Source organism: Pseudozyma flocculosa (genome assembly GCF_000417875.1).
Source record: "Pseudozyma flocculosa PF-1 unplaced genomic scaffold scaffold00004, whole genome shotgun sequence".
Taxonomy (NCBI): Eukaryota; Fungi; Basidiomycota; class Ustilaginomycetes; order Ustilaginales; family Ustilaginaceae; genus Pseudozyma; species Pseudozyma flocculosa.
In genome coordinates, this window is record NW_006920872.1 from 678,979 (window position 1) to 700,163 (window position 21,185).

Sequence of the window (21,185 nt, forward strand, 5' to 3'; positions counted from 1 at the left end):
GTCTACATTTCTCTCTTCTGCCACCTGCCGCCAGACGTCCGACCACCGCCCCCTGCCCAACGCGATCTCGCTGGCTCTTTCAGGCTCTGCACACGGCCAGATCCCGGAACCTCCTCTCAACTGCCTTCGGCTTGGCTTCACCTCTGTGCGACGGCCTCGCCCCCGCTGTCCCTCCGACTGATCCACACGCATCCTCGCTGCACCCGGTGACACCTCCACGGCTCTCCTCTCCGACGAGACATACCACCTCTGACCCCCTCATCATCGCGACGCCCGGCGCTCCCACCATCAAACCAACCCCCCCCCCACCCCCCTTTCCCTCACGGCGCAGAACGCCACCATGGCCATCGGCAACCCAGAAAGCTGGATTGCCCAGCTTCGGCAGTGCAAGTACCTGCCCGAACCCGACATCAAGGCGCTCTGCGAGATGGTGCGGGCCATCCTCATGGAGGAGAGCAATATCCAGCCCGTCTCGAGCCCCGTCACAGTGTGCGGCGACATTCATGGCCAGTTCTGGGACCTCCTCGAGCTCTTCCGGGTCGGCGGGGAGCCGCCAGACACGTCTTATGTCTTCATGGTGAGCAGCATCCATCGCAACCTAGCACGGTCCGATGCGTCTGCTCGTTTCTGCCCTGTGCTGTGGCAAAGGAGACGGGAGCTGACCGCAACCTTGCACCCACTCGACAGGGCGATTTTGTTGATCGAGGATATTTCAGCTTGGAGACTTTCTCGCTGCTGATGGCCCTCAAGGCAAGGTGAGCCGACTCTCCATGCCCACAGGCGCTCGGCCGTTCAGGCCCGCCATCGTCTGACCCGCCGGCCATCGCGCTTCCTTCGCCCGATGCCTTTCCCAGATGGCCGGACCGCATCACCCTGCTCAGAGGCAACCACGAGAGTCGGCAGATCACGCAGGTCTATGGTTTCTATGGTGAGCACATTCATCGTTAGGACGCAGCAAGCTCCGGTCTCGCGCACTCCTTCCTGAGATCCGTGTCCTCTCCTTCCGCCCCTCGCGCCGATCGCCCACTCACCACCCGTCAGACGAGTGTCAGAGAAAGTACGGCAATGCCAACGTCTGGAAGAGCTGCTGCCAGGTTTTCGACTACCTCAACCTTGCTGCTGTAGGTGGCCGCTCCCAGCGTGCTCTCTCGTAGCTCCGCAGATCCTGACCGATGCCGCCTTTCTGACCCGTGTGGCACCATTGCAGATCATCGACGGGAGGGTGCTCTGCGTGCACGGCGGCCTTAGTCCGGATGTCCGAACTCTGGACCAGATCAGGATCATCGCAAGGGCGCAGGAGGTGCCACATGAGGGAGCGTTTTGCGGTGAGTCCGCTGCCAGGCACCTCGCGCGAAGCACTCGCCGATGCAATGCTGGCTGACCATCTTCGTCGTCGTCCCCGTCTCCGTCTGCGCTGTCCGGCAGATCTGATGTGGTCAGATCCAGACGACATCGACACCTGGAGCGTGAGCCCCAGAGGCGCCGGTTGGCTCTTTGGTGGCACAGTGACAAAAGAAGTGACTTGAAACGTCGTGGGAGCAGCGTGATGAGCGACAATGATGGGCAAGATGCTGACTCACCCGTCCCTCACCCCCGTCTACCCTCAACATTCCTTGCCGCTGTTGCAGTTTAACCACGTCAATGGCCTCGAGCTCATCGCGCGGGCGCACCAGTTGGTGCAAGAGGGATAGTGAGTGACGATCGCTCCCGCCGGCTCCAGGCGGAAGGCATAACCCCGCTGACGTTCCACCAATGCCATATCCTTCCTCCCTGCAGCAAACTGATGCACGACAACAACATCGTGACCGTATGGTCCGCACCCAACTATTGCTACCGCTGCGGCAACGTGGCGTCAGTATTCCAGGTGGACGATCTGCTGGCAATCGATTCGGGCGACAAGTTGTCGGATGCAGCGGCAGCGGGCGCCTCTGGCGACCATCAAGGGATTCAGGCAGCAGACGAGGAGGCGGGCGGGCGATTCACGCAGAGCAACTTCAAAATCTTTGAGGCAGGTGAGTCGCTGCGCAACGAGTGCACCTGCTCTGGGCAAGATCGCCGACCTGACGCCTGCTACCGCCTTACCGCCGCGCCACCATTTCCAGTGCCCGATCAAGAACGGACGATACCTTCTGGAAGCGTCAACTCGCAGTACTTCCTATAGTCGCCCTGGGCAGCAGAGCTTGCCACTTGCTTCGCGGAAAAGAAGTCTTGTGCGGGTTGACTGTCCATCACTCGGCGAAGGCTGGCATCAAGCTCTCCTCAGCCCTTGTGATCTCTCTCGAGCAAACGCGTTGGGTGCGACAGCCCCCTATCGTCCCGCTCAGCGCTCCGCTCAGCGCTGGGATCGGCCCGGAGAATGCTTCCAGCCGATCGCTCCGGTTCGTAATTTTGTCGTCTCTGTCTTGCCTCCACGGTTGCACGACGAGACGAATCGCACCCAGGATCCCCCTGTACCTGTAGATGCGGCTCGCACCGGGGATTCTGGCACAGGCTCCGCCATGAAGAAGGATCTTGTCGATTCCCCGCCCGCTCGCTGGCTTCACTGCACAAGCCAAGGGCCTCGATAAGGCAACAGTGGATCGTTGCCGCGCTTGCTCGGCGGAGCCGCCCTGCCCTCGGTCGATCCGGCCGCGTAGGGTGATCTGCATTGCCTCGTGAATCGATCAGCTCGCCTTGGCCATGAGGCGGCCCACCACCCGGCCATCGTGATGATGACTGAAGGCACGGAAGAACGGGATCGGGCGTGCCGACGTTGCGCGCAAGGCAACGAGGTGCGCGATTTTAGCGGCAGTCGGCTTACCCGGCCGCGCTCCGAGCCTATCTGATGGGCCTTTCTGAACTCGACCTCCAGGACGCAGTCAAAGTACGGGAACGCCAGCCTGCCGCCGCTGCTGGGCTGAGACGCCTCGAGCCCATACGGATCGGCGCAGCGGTACATGTTTGTAGCTCTACGACACGAGCCAGGGCGGTGCGCGGCCCTGTGGCCAGAGTACGGTGGCCGGGATGCAGCGGATGAGCCGATCCGAGCCGGTGCTGGGCCTCGGACCCTCCGAGCACCCACCGGTGACAGGGGCGCAGCCCGATACCGTTCATACCATTGTCTACCTCCTCTGGTCTGCATGTATGGCCGACGGCTGGCCGCTAACCACCGCCTACGCCACCCTCCGACCTGGGCCGTGCCGGCAAGCACTTTCCTGATCGAACAGGGCTACTTAGCCTACAACGGGCTGCCACTCGTCGGGTCACCCATGGGCGCGAGGCGGTGCGCTACCCACCGATTTTGATCCCGGTGTGGGTTGCATGGGAGATAGCTGGGCTCCGTTGTTGCATCTGGTGCTCAATCGGATGAGACAAAGGCGATGGCGGGGTGACCGACGCCCTCGGCGCTTGCTGGACGCTGGCGCGGAAGGAAAGAGACAGAATCGAGGGGGTTTGATGCGTGGCATGGTGGGGGCAAGACGCTATTCCTTGGCCACGTTTGGTGGAGCTACGCCCATGATGGCACCTTCGCCGGCTTCCAGCGCGGTGAGCGGTCCCCTTCGACGCTATGCCAGCAAGAAGCAAGGCTGTCCGCTACTTAAGGCACACCCGTCCCACGGCTTCCCCTCTCTGCACCGCACCGCACCGCACCGCCCCTCTCCGGCGTGCCGACGCGAACCCGTCCACCGTCTGCTCCTACATCCATCCGTCGAACAACCGCCTTCCTTGACATCAGTCCTCGACCACTCTACTCCTGTGAGCGTCTATCTTGGTGTTCAAACAGCTCAGCCAGATACCTCCGCTGCACGTAGGCCACGAAGCTCACCTCTTTTGCACAAACGCCGCGTCGACACATGTAAATCCGGGCAGATCGTGGTACCGCTGCATCCGCAGTTCAAACCTCGAGAGCGGTCGAGCTTTTCCTCTCCCTCATCCTGTCAGCCTTCGTCGAGCGCACTGCAGACCATTCAATTTGCGTTGTTGGGGATCTCTCTGACGGACGGCACGATCGGCGGCACATCCGGCAGGCCGGCGCAGGTCGTCGTCTCCGTCAAAGGCTCGCTCTCTGCTCATTGAGCTGCCTTCCCACCGCGGCTGCGCGTTTCTTGCCCTGCCTCCTTGGCCTGAAACACTATCCTCGCTCTCAAGGTTTGGCTAGCCCCGTGGGCGGAAAAGCGAGCTAAGCTAGGCATTCTGCAGATGGAGCAACACCACCACTTGGCGCCTGCCCGCGACGCCTCCCTTGACGTGCGAAAGCGTAGGGCTGGAGAGGACCGCTTCGACACCATTCATCATACTCAGCAGGCACTCGAGTCGCTGCGCGAGCAGGTGCAAGCCGAGACTGCTTCCAGCCAGGAGACCTTCAGCGTCCGTCTTCCGCCGACATCCGCGGCGAGGCCTCGTCCCACCACCGCGTGCCCCACGTCGCCGAGCGACCTCCGAGGTGGTGAGTGCGCCCGTACAGGCAGAACCGCTCGGACCGTCGGCGCATGCTCTTGTGGACAACCGCGCGGCACGAGCCGACAGTGCACCGTCGCCCTGCTCATTAAGCGCAAGCAAGGCATCCGTGCGATGCCCGATCAACCCTAGGAGGGCGAACGGCGTGTAAAACTCGTCAGGCCGTCCGCACGCAGCTCCTCGTTGTCTGACCCCCACTCTCCCCCTTTTTTCCTCTTCTGTGACCGACCCACCCCCGGCTTCATAAAGACCGGCCTGAACCGCCGTCATTTGCTCGCTCTCCCTCTCTCTCCCTCCTACCCTCCCTCTTCGTCTCATCCGGCCAGCAAGCACACCGCCATCCAACTCGTCCGCTGATGACACACTCCAGTCATGAAGAGCTTCGAATGGGCGGGAACACGCGCGCTCATGCCACGCGTCGCGTGGATCAGACATCGCATCGGCAGGATGGAGAGGCGGCAGCAGCAGGTGGGGACGCTCCGACCGAGTCAGGCCCTTCCAAGTCGACCAAGACTGGCTCCGGCGCCAGGCTTTCGGACACGTCATCCCAGCCGCCGCCAGTCGCTGCCAGGCCTCAGGTCCACACTCTCCCTGCCAAGGTACGTCGGCCTGTATCCATCCATGATTCGGCGGTTGCCACTAAATTGCGCTAACGGCTTCCCTGCTTGTTCGCCCCTTTCAATGCAGCCTCAGACGAGCTCTGCTGTCGACGTTGGGAGCCTCGGCACAGCAGCTCGAGACCTGACGAGGCAGGATAGCTTTGGCGACAGGCACGAGCCTTTGCTCTGTCGCTCCTACTCGCCTTCGGTCCGACGAGCCCTTGGACTGGGCGAGTCGGAGGGCCAAACTCTCGCGGGCCAGCTGGCCCGGCTGTCTGTACACACGACTGTCGATCCGCCAACGCCAGGATACGACTTGGGGTCATGGCTGGGTCACAAGCTGGGCCAAGACGGGCGCACCGAGTCTGCTCCGGCCACCATCATCCGCGACCCCTTTTCCCTGCTGCAGACCGAGTCGGTTCGCACCGCCCAAGCCCAGGCGCCTTTGCAGTCCGCCCGTGACAGTCAGGGCGCAGACGGTGGCCTCGGCCACAACTCCCTCGGTCTCAGCACAGAGCCGCACGATACCCTCTTCGACACGTTCGGCGCTCGCGCCACGCCTTACAGCTCTGCGCCAGTCTCGGACTTGACCAGCAGAGACTGGCAATGTGTTACGCCGACTTGCTCGTCGCACAACTTTGCCGCACGGTCGACCTGCTTCTCTTGCGGCTCCCCCAGGCCGCTGTCCGGCATCGAGCGAAGCACCTTGGTCGGAAGAGGCAGCTACCAGCCACCGCTGTCGGGGGCCTCCGCAGATGCATCTGGGCAGCCTGTGCCGGCTCAAGGCTCCTTGTCAGCGCTGATGCCTCCTCGCCATCCTGGTCTGGCCTTCCGAGGCTACCACAACCTCACGCATCACGGTGTCGATATGAGAAGCGTCGACATCGCGGCCTCGTTCTGGGAACGCCCGGCTCTACATCGATCCACGACGCCGCCATCGGCGATGCACACGGGTTCGCCCCATCCTGGTGTGGGCTCCATGTCCGTCTTCAGTTCACCAGTCACGACAGCTACTCCCGACCTGCCGTACCATGGAATGCTGCCCAGGGCCGCACCCGCCTCACGGCCAGGCTCCACCTACCATTCGAGCAGCAGAGACACGAGGTCGGGCTTCACGACGCCGCTACACCTCACATCGCCAGCGACTCCTACGACGACGCAGCTCAGCGCGCTCGTCGAGGCGGTAGCTGGCAAGGGCTCCAAATCTGTTCCCGAGACGGGTCCCGCAGCTACGGCTGTGGCAGCCAAGCTGCAACAGTTCGGCGTTGGGTCAGTGCTCTTGTTGCAGAGGCTCGGTGTGCTTTGCAAAGGCCGCGCAGGGCCGCCGGAATCACGGTGCGCTTACAACGCCACCTCTCCCCCTGTTTTTCTGCCTTCCACAGCATCGGCCCCGGCGTCAACCCCAGCGTGGTCGCTGGAGGGGCAGACGGAGGAGCGGGCGGCAGCATGAGCTCCAACAATCCGCCTATCGTCAATACGGGTAACTCGGGTCCGATGTGCGTCCAGCCTGGCGACTGGCTCTGCGGCACCTGCGGGTTTGTGGTGGGTCACGAGCTTCTGTCTCCCTTCCTTCGGCCGCGGCCAAGCGCACGGCGGCGATCCCTGACTGGTCTGATATTGTTCTCCTCTGCCGCAGAATTGGAGGCGACGAAAGGTCTGCATGCGCTGCTACCCATTCGCTGAAGGCAACGAACTGGCCTCGAATCTCCAGCACGGTGCCATGCTGGCGGCTCAGATCGCCGGTGGTCTGGACCCGACCTCTGAGCAGGGCATTGCTTCTCTCGAGGCCCTGATGGCGGGGGTGTCGAAGGCCAAAAGCGCTGCCTTTCCTGGGAGTGGTCCCGTCACCGGATCCGTACCTCGTGATCCTCACGCCATCAGCCGATCTGCGACGGGCAGCCATCACAGCAGCCCCATGCCGTTTGCCGAGCGCTCGCCCGCAGGAACCCAGACCGCTTCCCTATACGGCCAGCTCCCGCGTCACGGCGAGCTGTCCCTCGAGACCCATTCTGCTCAGGCACTTCGCTCGAGTCCCGCAGGCTTGAGCCTCTCCGGCCAGCTCGGCCGTCCAGGTGTGGAGCCCTTCGACAGCGCACCCCACACCATCCATCACCTGCCCGAACCTATGTCGATGACGCCGCGCAACGCGCTCTCGATGTTGCCCCAGCGCCAAACAAGTGGGGCTGCCGCCCACCCTCTGCCGAAGGAGATTTGGTCATCCTCCCCGTCTCGACCGGTAGTGATGCGGCCGGACGACCGCGAAGAGACCAACACGATGCGCTCCATTCCTAAGCCCATCGGCACCAAGACATCAGCGCGACAGCAAGCATCGACAGAAGACCAGGAGGGCACTCAGGCCTCACCCATGGCCGAACAAGGCCGCACGGACGTCGGCCTCGCACGTTGAGCCACGAAGGCTGCTTTCAGAAAGTCAGGACCAATCGCAACGTGATCAGGCCCAAGCGCAACCCTCGCCGCAAGGGGTTACCAAGCTCGACGTGAGCGAAGAAGGGCCGACCGACCCGTGGGGTTCGGCGTGTGGGAGGGCGGACGCACTGCCACGACAAATTGCCAGCCAAGCCATAGTGCCAGGATCGAAAGAACGGAGGAACAGTGCCCAGAACAGCCATGCACCAGGATTGAGCGTCTTGCAGCGCTGCGGTGGGGATGCCAAGTAGCGGCCCTCCGCACGAATGCCATTCAGCTCTTGTACAGCCTTGCAAACGGGCCTCAGACCGACCGGGCCAGACGAATATAATCCGAGCAATGATCGAAAGGCACGACGAAGACGTTGCTGCCGCTCCATCGAGTGGAAACATGGTGCCGATGGGGTTGAAGTGCGCCGTCAGCCCGTCAGGCCCACGCCGGCGAGGGGCCCACAGGCCTGGATGGTCTTTGGGCCTAGGGGGCGGCCCTGAAATTCGTGCCCACATGCCTGGTCTTGGAGCGTCGCGCGGTGGTGAGCAGCGGCTTTGGGCCTCGCCGCCAAGCTTCGAAGCTCGTGTCGATCATCGGACAGGTCAGCATCGCATCGACCCATGGGTCTAAGCCTCACGGAACGGACAAGGAGGGGCATCTGACATCGGCGAAGGTGATGTTCGATGGACCTGGATTCCACCGGGTGCCACGCAAACTCTTCCGGCCCGCTTGCACAAGGCTGAAAGTGGCAAACATAGGAGCCGGACACAATGGATATTTCCTCAGCTAGCAGAATGTACGGGCAAGCGACATCGGTGACCAAGTTGTGGGATCCAGGAGCAGACGGGACCCGCGTCGCATCTGAAGGCACACACCTCCGACGGCGAGGTGGGGGGCCGCCACCGACGTCGCAACCTTGGGGCCCCTCCCCAGCCGCAGCGCGATTGGGCTCTGAAGCAGGGCAGAGACGCTCAGAGCTCCTCGTGGTGGGGAGCGTCGTCCTTCTTGGCGGCGTCGGCGGCGGTGTCGTTGACGGGCTCGAGGTCGACCGAGACCTTGTGCTTGCCGTTCTGGCCGATGAACTCGACAAAGCCCTCGAGCGATCGGTCGCCCTGGAACTCGATCCACTCCTTGGATCCGGCCGCCTTGAACTTGATCGTAGGGAACGACTGGATCTGGAACCCGGCCGATGGCGGAATGTCGTTGGCGGTGGCGTCCATCTTGGCGATGAGGACCTTGTCCTTGTGTGCGGCGTACTTCTCGCCGAGCTGGTCGTAGGTGGGGGCCAGCTTCTTGCAGTGACCGCACCAGGGCGCGTAGAACTCGACGAGCATGTCCTTGCTGTCGTCTCCCACGATCTTGTCAAACTCGTCCGAGACGAGGACGTGGACGGGGCCGTCCTGGTCGGCGGGGATGGGCTCCGACTTGATGCTGGGCTTGAGGTCGCCCTTGGTGTACTGGCCGACGAAGCTGCTGACCTTGCTGGTGAGGTCCGAGGCGATGTCCTCGAGGGGGAACTTGAGGTTCTTCTCGATGTCCTGGATGGCAAAGGCGGGCCAGTTCTCGCTCTGGATGTTGAGCGACTTGGCGTGGTTGGCGAACTTGACGGCGTCGATCCAGACAAAGTTGAGCTTGCCCTTGTTCTCCTTGGCGAGGGGCCGCAGCGACTCGACCTGCGACTGAAGGTCCTTGGACTCGGGGTCGGCGAAGAGGTAGGCCAGCGGGAGGCCGGATCCGGCGTAGGTCATGAAGTTTTCGGGACCCAGCTCGTCGATGAGGGGCACCGACTCGGCCTTGAGGAAGCTGACGACATCGTCCTGGCTGAACTTCTTGTCAAACTTGACTTCCGGCTCGTCGAACTTGCGGTAGAGGACGAGGGCCGGGGCGGTAACGCCGGCGGCCTTGGCGAGCGACTCGTCGTGTGCGACACCAAAGAGGTAGTCGTCGCGATGGGCCTCGGCGACCTTGGTGATGACCTCGAGGTCAGCGGCGTCCTTGTCCGAGAGGTAGGCGATGGCAACCACCTTGTCCTTGCCCTTGAACTCGGTGATGCTGTCGGCCGTGAGGGTCGAGATGGCGGGGAGCGACTGCTTCTGCATGTAGCTGACGATTCCATCGGCCTTCCTGGCACCGTTGTACTCGGTGAAGACACCCTTGCGCGAGACCTTGAGGGTAGGGTAGCCGGCCACCTCCTGGGCGGCGCAGACCTCGGTCTCGACGGTGCAGTCGACCTTGGCGAGCTTGATGCCGTTCTGCTTGAGCGAGGTGGCGGCCTCCTCGTACTGCGGAGCGAGGTTCTTGCAGTGACCGCACCAGGGCGCGTAGAACTCGACGAGCATCAGCGGCTCGGCCTCGACGGTCGAGGTAAAGTTGCCCTCGGAAAGGACGAGGACGTCAGAGCCGGAAGCCTCGGCGGCGTAGGCCGTGGCGGCGCTCGCCAGACCGGCGGCGGCGATGGCGGTGCGGGTGAAACGCATTTCTGTCGAGTTGGCAAGGCGCAGGGGGTGATCGTCGAGGTAGTAGTCGGCGTCGAGAGAATGTGGGACTGCCTGCCAGAGTGAGTGGTAGGAACGAAGGGGCCAGATTGAGGGAGAGGGGGGATGTGAGAGGGGCTCCGATGGACGTTCCAGGCCTTTGCCTCGCCGGGTTTTGTACGACCGCCGCCGCCGCCGCCGCCGCCACCTCTGCAGGGAGGAAAGGTGGCTGTCTCCGCTCCGGAGCTCGCGCTGGGGTCGAGGCTCGTTGGCTGGCTCGCTGGCGCTGCAACGCTGGCATCCTCATGCCTGGCCAGGTGCAGCCAGCCAGCCAGCCCGCGCGCGCGGTCGAGCCAGGTTTTGGAATTTCCGCCCCACTCTCTCTCGTGGTCTGCCTGCGCCTCTTTGCCAGCGTGCCATGAAGCCCGCGCCAGCGAAGGCGGCCAGGCCAAGCAGAGGTCGGGCCCGGGCCACAGGGCTACGTGTCACTACTTTCCTCTCGGCCTTCCGACGCCTTTGGCCGACATACGACCCACCCTGTTGGGCAGTCCTCCCGCGGTCGGCCTCCCGATCTTGCTTGGGGCGCCTCCATCTCCCCCTCCCCCCGGGCTCAGAGGAGACACTCTGCGGCCCGCACCACATGCGAAGGTGGTGGGTAGGTACTGCTGTGTAGCAAGTTGTACGGCCGTTCGGCGCAGCGGAGTCGGGCCGGCCCCACAATGATCACCACTAGCGATATGGCTCTCGACGACAGACAGAGCATCCCCCTGTGCTGTGGCATTCCGCGCTGCTTGGCGTCTTCTCCTGCCTGGATCTGTGCTCTGGTGACTGTCGCCGCCTCTCTAGGCGCGTCGGTGGCGGCGCCAGCCGTCTCTCGACAAGACCCGCGGTGGAGACTACCTGTCGTCGACGTGGGTGTTTGCCGTTGCGTGCTCGGCACCCGGTGCTGGCTCCGCACGTCGCCCGCCCATATGCCCTTGGCAACTGCCGGTAGAGTGACCCTCTCCTGTCGTGGTGCCAGCTGCCATGTCGAATGGAGCCCGATGGTCCCCCCACGAGATCGGAACCGAGACGCGCGTGTCAAACCTACCCCTTGCACCTAGGCGCGGCGCAGGCCAGGCCAGACAGGCAGGCCCGGCCAGCTGAGAGACTCTTGCGGAGGGGAATGGTCGGGCTAGCTGCTGCGGATGATCTTGAGTTACGGATGCCGACGTTGCATTCGGTGTGTTACGCCGGACGAGTCAATGCGCGGCTAGAGGAATGCTCGCGCTACAGACGATGAAGCTCCCGAGTCGCCGAGGCCTGGCCTGCCAGGCGTCCAGGCCATCCGCACGCCCTGAGGAGGCGTTGAAAAGAGCGCAAAGTATTGCAGACGAAAACCCGCAACGCTCTTGCGCGAACAACCGTGCGGCGAACAGACGCTGCACTTTGCTCGGTGTCGCCGAGCGACCGTGCCAGACCACGCGTTGTAGCAGCTCCCATCTCCGCGACAAAAGTCAACTTCTCTCGACAACAAGCAAGCTGGGGGGCAGGCTGGATACATGTACAGTAGCAGCGACCCGTGCGTCCCAATCCTCCCCAAACGCGCCTGGCGGAGGTGCATGGCACGACCTTCCGGCCCGCGGTCAACGGCAGGCCCGTGGGCAAGAGAGTGAAATCACCATCTGTCGGGACGCCACAGGGCCCCGGCCACACATGCATGGCCACGCTGGGCTACACAGGGTGTATGTACATACGGTATCCCGTTGACTGTATGTCGAAGTTGAAAATACGTCTCCTCCGTTCCATACGTGCACTCTTTGACCATGACTGCAAATGCTAGGCTGCTCCGAGGCTCCTCAGCAGGCTTGACGGGCAACGCCAACGACCTGTATGTCAAACAAGCTAGTCCTGTGCAGCATGGACTGCATTCAGGATGCAGGGCTTGCACATCGACTCCGCACACGTACCTCCTCTGCGCGCCGGAAGGCAGAGATGCGACGAGGACGTGTATGTACGTACATCGTACCGTGAGCCCACGTACTCACGGCGCCGTCTACGACCTGTAACTGAGCTCGTCGAGAGTCGAGGACCCTCGACAGGGCAAAGAGCCGATTCGATGCTCCGACGCTAACTCCCCTTCATCGTAATGTCGTCGTCGTCGCCCACCACACGAGCCTTGCGCCTGCACAGGCAGTAGTAAGTGCAACAACGAAGTGTTGGAATACAAATATCAAACAACCAAGTGGTACTAGCTAGTAGTGATGGAAGCCATATCGTGTCGAGTCCTCCTGGCTGCTGCCCCCCCCCCCCCCTGTCTGGGCGCGGGCGAGATTTCAGGTTGTTGTTTCGCTCTCCGCTGCGGATAGAGCTGCTTCGCCCCTGGCTGCTGCTACACTGTATGTACATACGCAGCACTGTCCACGCCGGGAGACGCCTGTGGGCGTGTGACGTGCTGATTTCTCTTGTCGGCGTTGGCTACGGAAAAAAGGGACGTTCTAGGCGCGAAAAGGTGTCTACAGCACAGGCTCGCTGAGGGCATCCACACCCTGGTCGGGCTGGCCCAGATAGACAGGTACAACAGCGGGATAGAAAGAAGATAACGAAGGGGTAGGAGGCGTGGGCCCGGGAACGCCCAGCGGGCGGACGGGGTTACCTGTGTAGGCGGCGGGACGAAGGTAGGCCGAGGGTGTGAGGAAGAGGGTGAAGGAGCAGCTGGCCTGCCAAACGAAGCTGCTGCTGCTGCTGCCTGCCTGGTGCGTGAATTCTCTCTCTCTCTCTTCTGGCGTCTGCTGCGTGCGTCTGGCTGGCTGGCTGGCAGCTCGGCTGAACAGGCTGCTGGCTAGGCTAGGGGGCCCACGCCCAGCAAGCCCGCTTAACCCTGGGCTACCGTACGCTGCGCTGTTTGCTGCTGGCTTTCCCACCCGCCGCCTCCTGCATTCACCTCGCTCCCTTTCTCGGTAGGCCGACCCCCTCTGGCGCCCTCTCCTCCGCCCGCCTCTGCTCTGCCTCACCGCTCCTCCCCCTCAATCTGGAAATCAGATCCATCAACAGGGGGCACAGAGACAGAGAGAAAGAAGAGGCTAGGCTGCTCGCCGACCCGACACTTCTCTCAACTTAGTTCGTACGCCCCTCCCGCCCCCGCTCCCTGGCTTTGCCTCGCCATCCAAACCGCCCTCGCCGCCCTCCGACACGATCCCCACTTCCTCGCCCACCGGCGCCATTGTCCCTCCTCTCAAATCCTCCTCGCCGCCGTCGTTGTCGCCACCATAGCCACCACCACCACCGCCACATCCCCCTCCTGCAGGTTTCTCTCTTGATTCCTCCTTCGTCTGCGCCTTTCTCTATCCCTTTCCCTTAGATCCTTCGCCCGCCTCTCGAGACGTTTCCTTTTCCGCTCTGCGCGGTTTCGTCCCAGACCCAGATCACCGCAGGTCGAACCGCCTCGCTCGACACATCAGCATCGCAGGAGCTCCTCTGGCTCCATCGCATCGCCCCGTCCGTGGAAGAATCGGATTGCCTACAGACGACACCACGGCTGCTCCAAGAGGGAGCCCGCAGCGGACCCCGTCCTCCCTTTCCTCGATACAGAATCGCACACTAGAGCATCACGCCCACGCAATCCGCATCTGCCCCCTCCGACAGCCCATTGCAGCTACCTGCTGGTCCCCGTCCCGAGCCATAGGCCTTTTCCGGACAGCAGAGTCCCCCATCGCACAATACTCGACGCCGACTTTGCTCCACGACAGCTCGACCGTCTTCGTTCCGTCTTCGACTCTTCGCCTTCGTAAGGACAGCCGGCTGTCTTGAGAGGGCTCACCGGCTCTGAAGGATGGCAGCTTCCACAGCGCTCGGCTTCCGCACATCGCGGAAGCAGTCCGTCTCCTCAGCCACGCCGGCATTCGATCCTAACACCCTATCCGCCTCGACGATGCCCGTCGGGCCGAGCTCGACGGCCGGATCTGCAGACGGTGGCATCGGCGCCAGCTTCCTTGGCCCCGGAGGCGCCACTTTGATGTCCGGAGCCCCGGCAGCCGCCAACACGATCGCAAACAAGCAGGCGATTGCTGGTTCGAGCCTGTATCAGGCCTGTCTGAACCTCCGCGACCGCCTGTACTGCGTTCCCGACTTCGGCGAGAGCTACCTCGACGACCTCATTTCGGCCACCTCGATCACTTCTAATGGTCCTCCGTCCCCTGCCACTGCCTCGCCGAAGCCCGACGACACTGGCTCCGATTTCAGGGCCCGAACCATGAGCGATCCCGTCTCACAGCTTTGGCAATGCTTCCGGCTGGGTGCGCCGCTCTGCGCCCTCTTTAACGCGCTTAGTCCAGAGGCCGCGCTGCCCCTCAACCCGGACGCCAACAGGAGCAACGCCAACGCATGCAAGGCGCAGGTGATGAAGTTCATCATTGCTCTAAAGCAGAACCTGGGCTGGGATCCCGACGAAATCTTCACCGTCACCCAGCTCTACCAGAACGACACCAACGGCTTCGTCAAGGTCGTTCGCACAATCAACCGGCTCCTGGACGTGTTCGAGGAGCGCGGCCTGCTCATCGAGAACAAGCGAGCGACGGAGCACGACGACCTAGAGACGCCGTCGGACGATCGGGCCAAGGTGGTCAGAGAGCTGCTGACAACGGAGCGGAAATACGTACAGGACCTTGAAGTCCTCCAGGTGAGTGGCCTACCCTGCTGCCCAGACTGCTCACCGTGCAAGCTCTGCACGCTAGAGTCACTGACCCCGAGGCCGACTTCTTATCCTGTCCCTCGCGCGACATGGCCGTGCTGTGGTCGAGCACAGAGCTACGCACGGGCGCTGGCGCAAAATGACATTTTGCCGCCCGACACGCTGCATCATCTCTTTGGCAACCTCAACAAGCTCGTCGATGTGCAGAGGCGGTTCCTCATCTGCGTCGAGGAGAATGTCCGTCGGCCAGCCGACGAGCAGCACTTTGGCCACGTCTTCAAGACGATGGAAGAGGACTTCACGGTGTACGAGCCCTTTTGCGCCAATTACGCAAATGCCCTCGAGCTGATCACCGCCGAGGCTTCCAACCTGGTGCGCCTCAAAAGCCTGCCGTGCGCCGAGGGCTGCTACCTCGACCCCGCCTACGAGCTGCCGGCGTTCATGATCAAGCCGGTGCAGCGCATCTGCAAATACCCTCTGCTCCTCGAGCAGCTGCTCAAGAAGACGTCGAAGGAGGCTCCCCGGTACGGCGAGCTCGAAGAGGGCCTGCAGGTCATCCGGCGCATCACGGACAATGTCAACGAGACCAGCCGACTGCAAGAAAACGCACAATTGGTCAAGGAGCTCGAGTGGCGCGTCGAGGACTGGAAGGGCCACAACATCAAGACGTTTGGCCAGCTGCTGCTCTCCGACACTTTCATGGTCGCCAAGAGCGACACCGAGCGCGAGTATCAAGTGTACCTCTTTGAGAAGATCCTCCTCTGCTGCAAGGAGGTGGTGCCCAACAATGCCAAGAAGGGCGGCAAGAACGCGTCGCTGCTCAAGCAGAAGGGAGCCCCAGCCCTGAGCGCCAAGGACAAGCGCAGCAAGACTATGCTCCAGCTCAAGGGGCGAATCTTCATCAACAATGTCACGGGCGCCTTCGTCAACAACAAGATGAGCCACGTTCTCGGCACGGCGGCGGGCCAGTATGCTCTGCAGGTGTGGTGGCGCGGCGACGTCGACCAGGAATCGTTTGCCCTGAAGTGCAAGAACGACGAGCACCTCAAGCAGTGGCAGACGGCGATCAACAAGCTCATTGACGAGGTCAACCTGCGGCGGCAACAAGCGGCGGCCCACTACACGCAGACTGGCGTCTCGCCCGGCTCCATCAATCTCGCCGGCGCCGGAGCGAACGGCAGGCGGATGACTGCCACGTCGAGCCACTTCCCGCAGACGCCTCTGTCGGAAGCACCGCCTCTCAACCCCTTTGGCAATTCCCTGTCTCTCTCCCGTACCGAGTCGCAGGCCAGCAGCTATCGGCACGACGACGATGGCGGCAGCGATTCGCACAGCTACTACGAGAGCCAGAGTGGTCGCGCAACGCCGTCCAACGGCGGAAGGCTGTCTCAGCCCGCTGAGCAGAGGGAGCGGCAGCTCTCGCTCACGCAGGAGTCGCGGCCTCGCGCCCGCACCGAGGACCAGGACTCGTCGCTGATGGCCCACTGGCGATCTCACTCTCCTGCGATGCCACCATTGCTGCCACGCGGTCTGTCCTACAGCACAGGCACCGACCACCAGCAGCTGCGCAAGGCGTCGAGCAGCAGGCAGCTTCGCCAGCCCGGCTTCACCGGCCTCCAGCCGACCACTTCGCGGTCCTCGTCGCGCGCAGGCACCGTCGATGGCGGCGCTGTCGAATACCTCGACGGACCATCGGAGCACGTCGACTATCGCAGTCACGGCAACGGCCCCTTCCCCGCCCGTCCACGCGGCGATTCTGTGGCTTCAGCCATGTCGAGGACGACTTCCGACAGTGCTGCCCACACTCGGTCGCGCTCGGCCAGCAACCCACATATGTATCCGCTGCCGGCTCATCTGCAAGGTCCGGCTCCGCCCATGCCCAAGGCGCCGCCGCTGCCAAACCAGCTCGCAGACCATCTCAAGTCAAACCACAGCGCCACCGCTCTTGCTAGCAATGGCCACGGCAACAAGCGGTTCAGCTCTTCGAGTGTCTCGACTACCGACTCGGCGCACTCGGGCCAGTCCCGGCCGCCGTCCTCGACGGCTGCAAGCTCGCCGATCAACCTCAGCGGATCGTCGAGCGCCTCTGGAGTCCGCACAAGCAATGGTAGCGCGCTACACGGTGGTAGGCCGAGCGTCTCGAGCGGACCGCAGACGCCCACGACGCCGACTTCGTCGAGCGCTGTCAAGCTGCTCGTCCACTGCGGCGAGGACCGCTTTGTCGTCGTCGTCCTCTCTACGATCTCGTTTGCCAGTCTGCTGGACAAGGTGACGAAGAAGGTGCGCGTCTGCAGCGGGCGCAACTCGCTGACTGAGAATGGCCTTCGCATCCGCTACATCGACGAGGATGGCGACCAGGTCATGATGAACGACGACGACGATCTGCAAATGGCCTTCGAAAGCGCCAGGGCCACTGGCGCCGAGGTGCAGCTAGTCATCGCCTAAACAGGTGCAGTCGGCAAGCCTACGGCCCTCTCCGCCTCGACAGATACCCACCGGGGCTTTTGCAAGTGGCGAGGTTGGGGGTTTCGCTTCCTCATGGAAAGAATCTCGATGTACCAGACCCTCGGCCGCACCGCCTCGCCAGCTTGCATCGGCTCGACATGGACCCAGACTCGGACGCTGTTCTGAGATCGCGCTCGCAAGACCGCCGCCACCAACGTCGTCGCTCCCTCCGCGCTTTGCGGACGACCCTCCAGTCAGCTCGCCACATATCCCTCTGCTCCTTGCTGTGCCGGACGGAGCACCGCATGCCGGACGTGCTCTCGTGTCGATCCAATGCCTGCTTTGCTCCCAGCCAAGATTCGAACCACGGCTACTCTTGTCCTTCCCTGTCACGCTCTCGCTCCATCATGCAAGCACACGCCTCGTCGCAACAAGCAGCAAAGTCAGGCAACGTCTTCTCGATTTCCAGCCGCCTCGACCTCGGCTCGGGCTGTTCGCCCGCCATGGAAGCTGGATTGGAGTGCGGCTGTCGGTCACGGCCTTCGGGTGGGAATTTGACCGTCCCATGACTCGATGGAAGCCGACGCGCCGTGCCGTTCGGCCTCTGCTATCGCCGTCGGCCTTTTTCTCCGCCCGGCGAGTCGGTTTCGGCCTCTTGGCTCACTGTGAGATCGCTTTCATTTATCACCCTCCAAGAGCTCCTTAGATCCGCGATTTCGATGTATTTGTACATGGAGGTGCCGCAGCCTTTCGACTTCGGTTGAAGGCCCCTGCCTCTCGTCCCCAGTTCAACTGCGATCGACTTGGCGATCGACGTGCGACGACGAGCATCAGACGCGGCTGCGAGCTGCTGTGCGATGCGGGGAGGGCCGACTGACGTCCTGAGGGTCCTAAACGTGAAGCGGGATGCTATGAAGTCGCTTCCACTGATCTGGCGGGCCGTTGCAGTCGTACAGGTCGATAGCGACGAACTCGACGTGAGAGAGGCCGGCAAACGTGATGGCATTGTGGCCGTCGCCAGTCTGGTGGCGACTGAATGTGCCTCTTTGTTCCATGGTGTCGATTTGGCGTTTGGCTTCGTGTGCGCCAATGTCGGAGTAGAGGAGCGAGATGTGCGGGAAGAAGGGCGACTGCGATGTGAGGTCGAATGCGGTGCGCATGTGCGAGTTGAGGCTGAGCAGGTCTGGTTGCTTATGCAGCGCGATCAGGATACACTGCGGGACGCGGCAGCGACAGATCCATCGGCGACGGGGAGGCCGTCAGCGCGTTTGTCCAGGCAGCGGCCAACGAAGGGATCGTACTCGCCTGGAAGTAGATTCCTCGCGTGGTGACGTCCTCGAGCTGGCATTTCAGGGCGCTCCGGTAGCCCGCTTCCCTCCATGCCTCGATGGCCGTCTGGGCCTTGGAGACGAGGGCCGAGGTATCCAGGGTGGACTGTGCGCCTCGGTCCGAGTGGATGCCGGCCAAAAGGGTGGCATGGCAGTCGAAGCGGGGAGCATCTGGATTCGAGGAGCGCAGCTTGTCTATCTCGGCCGCCAGGACCGACCGTGACGCGTCAGAAGGAATCAGCCAGAATGCCAGGCCTGCAAAGGTGCCCATCGGCAGGGAGCCAGACGTGTAAGGATCAGCTGAGGGGGCAAGGATAGGCACGGGGGGGATGCAACTGAGAACAGCGTGCTAAAAACGGCGGACGGACTTTGAGCCGTGCTGCGACGCAGCCCCGGACACTCACCCATGCTTGGAATTGGCCACGAGACTGCGGCGGTGAGGGTGACGGTGCTGAGCGCGAGAGAAGCCTCGAGGCGTGGCGGGTCTGCCATGTAGTTGGTTTGGCCAGGGCCACCACCGTCGTCTGCATGGTCCGAGCGTGGATTTGTGGAGGCGTGACCAGAAGCTCGCGGGGTCGGAGCCGAAGACGGGCCCGCCCAGCCCGCGCCCCCTCTAGAAGAAGCGCGCACGGCGCATCGTCGAAGGCTCAGGAAGATTGGGGCAACGAAGGGGGAAAAGAGAGAGAAAAAAAATTCTCTCAGGTCAGGTCAATCAAGGGCCGCACCGCCTGGGCAGCAGGTGCAAGCAAGGGCAAGCCTGCCAGCCGGTCGGTGCGTTCGCCGCGCCACACGGGCGAGGGGGCGGTTGGCCGGCCAGCCAGCCATCAAGGAGGAGGATGGAGCCCAAGTCACCGCAGGCGATCGAGAGGAAGGGCCACGGGGAGCGGTCAAGGCTGGCGACGGCCCAGGCAAGAGAGAGCACAAAAAAGCACGGCATCGCCTGCCACCATTCCTTCACCCTTCCACCACCAATCCAATCCCCCCTGCTAGACCTTCCTCGGTCACCACTTTCCATTTCCCTCGCCACGATCCAACATGGCTCCCATCGGTTCGCTCTACGGCTACCCCGGCCACGGCAAGATTGTCCGCGCCCTTGCCGCCGCCAAGTACAACGGTGTCGAGCTGGACCTCGTCCAGACTGTCCCCTCGAACGGCGACACCCAGAAGCCCGAGTACCTTGCCGACTTCCCCTACGGCAAGATCCCGGCTTTCAAGGGCACTGACGGCTTCAAGCTCACCGAGAGCCGCGCCATCGCCCGCTACAGTGAGTCCCTGCCGCTCTCGTCCGGCCCTGATTTCCGTTCCCGCCCCCGCCCGCCTTTACGATCCCGAGAGACTCGCCGGTCGAGGATTGCTTGCCCGTAGGCTCGCAAGGCAGGTGCAGGCGTGCAGGCGTCCTGCCCAATGTCCACATCGCTTGTGTCCGGGGCGCTTCGCTCGGCCAGCCCTCCTCTGCCGCCAGCCGGGCGAGATCAGCATGATGAGATTTTCATTTTACAGTTATCCCTGTCTTAAAGAACACATGTCGAGGATACCACACATGCAGAATGCTCTGACATGATCCGCAGTCCTAGCCGTCGACTCCCTCGGCGGAGATCCGGCGGTCATCTGCAGGCGCACGGTGGAGTTGGAACGGGAGGGACAAAGGGGCGGAAGGCGCGCTACCTGGCTCAGGCCGAGCATCCCATCCCTCTCTCCCGCCAGCACGAGCTCACCTTGCCACGGCGCCTCCCCTTTCCGCTCTGCTTCCACCACCTTTCGCACTTGACGCCATCGCGCCTATCCTCAGTCGCCGGTCTCTCGGACAACAGCAAGCTTCTCGGCACCGACGCCAAGTCGGCCGCCGAGGTCGAGCAGTGGATCGACTTTGCCGACGAGGAGATCTGGAACAACTTCGTCACCATCCTCCTCCTCACCAAGAACATCCTGCCCTACAACAAGGCGGCCGAGACCAAGGCCTGGGACTCGCTCCACCGCGCCTCCAAGTTCCTCGAGGCCTCGCTCAAGAAGAAGACTTTCCTCGTCGGCCACCGTGTCACCCTCGCCGACCTGACGGTCGCGAGCAACCTCCAGTCGCTCTACGGCATGATCGCCGGCCAGGAGTTCCGCTCGCAGTACCCCAACACGGCACGATACTACCAGACCATTGCCGGTCAGCCCACCGTCCTGGACCTCTTCAAGATGGAGCAGCGCTCCGAGAACGCCAAGTTTGTCGCGCCCAAGAAGGAGGAGAAGCCCAAGGCGGCGCCTGCGCCCAAGAAGGAGGCCGCCAAACCCAAGGCTAAGGAGGTCGACGACGAGGACGACGAGCCCAAGGCGGCCCCGCCGCCCAAGAACCCGCTCGACAGCCTGCCCAAGTCGTCGTTCATCCTTGACGAGTGGAAGCGCACCTACTCGAACGAGGACACCCGCCCCAAGGCGCTCCCCTGGTTCTTTGAGAACTTTGACTACGACGGCTACTCGGTCGTCAAGCTCGACTACAAGTACAACGACGAGCTTACTCTGCTCTTCATGTCGTCCAACCTCATCACGGGCCTCCACACCCGCCTCGAGGCCAACCGCAAGTACATCATGGGCACCATGGGCGTGTTCGGCGAGAACAACAACAACGCCATCTCCGGTGTCTACGTCGTCCGCGGCCAGAACCCCGCCGAGGTCCTCTCGTGCGCCCCCGACATCGAGAGCTACAGCATCACCCCGCTTGACCTCAAGAAGGACGAGGACAAGAAGCTCTTCGAGGACTACATGGCCTGGGAGGCTGTCACGCCCGACGGCAAGCAGTGGGCCGACGGAAAGATCATGAAGTAGATCGACT

General features: G+C 62.8%; 6 protein-coding genes across 6 annotated transcripts; 4 read left to right on the forward strand and 2 right to left on the reverse strand.

Annotated features, from left to right (window-relative positions):
* Window positions 1-340: 340 nt before the first annotated feature.
* PFL1_01717 (uncharacterized protein) lies at window positions 341-2,161 on the forward strand (the record flags this gene model as incomplete). The annotated part of the gene is made up of 9 exons (XM_007879227.1): window positions 341-577; window positions 688-755; window positions 855-928; window positions 1,042-1,121; window positions 1,208-1,325; window positions 1,426-1,517; window positions 1,629-1,690; window positions 1,777-2,012; window positions 2,103-2,161. 9 exons carry the CDS (start codon window positions 341-343, stop codon window positions 2,159-2,161), a joined length of 1,026 nt encoding a protein of 341 aa, XP_007877418.1.
* Window positions 2,162-6,015: 3,854 nt separating this feature from the next.
* Window positions 6,016-7,443, forward strand: PFL1_01718 (uncharacterized protein; the record flags this gene model as incomplete). The annotated part of the gene is made up of 4 exons (XM_007879228.1): window positions 6,016-6,305; window positions 6,419-6,578; window positions 6,673-7,213; window positions 7,277-7,443. The coding sequence occupies 4 exons, from the start codon at window positions 6,016-6,018 to the stop codon at window positions 7,441-7,443; spliced, it is 1,158 nt and encodes a 385-aa protein (XP_007877419.1).
* Window positions 7,444-8,425: 982 nt separating this feature from the next.
* Window positions 8,426-9,931, reverse strand: PFL1_01719 (uncharacterized protein; the record flags this gene model as incomplete). Its single annotated transcript, XM_007879229.1, has 1 exon — window positions 8,426-9,931. The coding sequence occupies one exon, from the start codon at window positions 9,929-9,931 to the stop codon at window positions 8,426-8,428; it is 1,506 nt and encodes a 501-aa protein (XP_007877420.1).
* Window positions 9,932-13,739: 3,808 nt separating this feature from the next.
* Window positions 13,740-17,042, forward strand: PFL1_01720 (uncharacterized protein; the record flags this gene model as incomplete). The annotated part of the gene is made up of 2 exons (XM_007879230.1): window positions 13,740-14,585; window positions 14,712-17,042. 2 exons carry the CDS (start codon window positions 13,740-13,742, stop codon window positions 17,040-17,042), a joined length of 3,177 nt encoding a protein of 1,058 aa, XP_007877421.1.
* Window positions 17,043-17,932: 890 nt separating this feature from the next.
* Window positions 17,933-18,862, reverse strand: PFL1_01721 (uncharacterized protein; the record flags this gene model as incomplete). Its single annotated transcript, XM_007879231.1, has 3 exons — window positions 17,933-18,256; window positions 18,348-18,670; window positions 18,775-18,862. The coding sequence occupies 3 exons, from the start codon at window positions 18,860-18,862 to the stop codon at window positions 17,933-17,935; spliced, it is 735 nt and encodes a 244-aa protein (XP_007877422.1).
* A 543-nt stretch (window positions 18,863-19,405) lies between these two features.
* On the forward strand, window positions 19,406-21,178 carry PFL1_01722 (uncharacterized protein; the record flags this gene model as incomplete). Its single annotated transcript, XM_007879232.1, has 2 exons — window positions 19,406-19,634; window positions 20,160-21,178. The coding sequence occupies 2 exons, from the start codon at window positions 19,406-19,408 to the stop codon at window positions 21,176-21,178; spliced, it is 1,248 nt and encodes a 415-aa protein (XP_007877423.1).
* Between the last annotated feature and the right edge of the window lie 7 nt (window positions 21,179-21,185).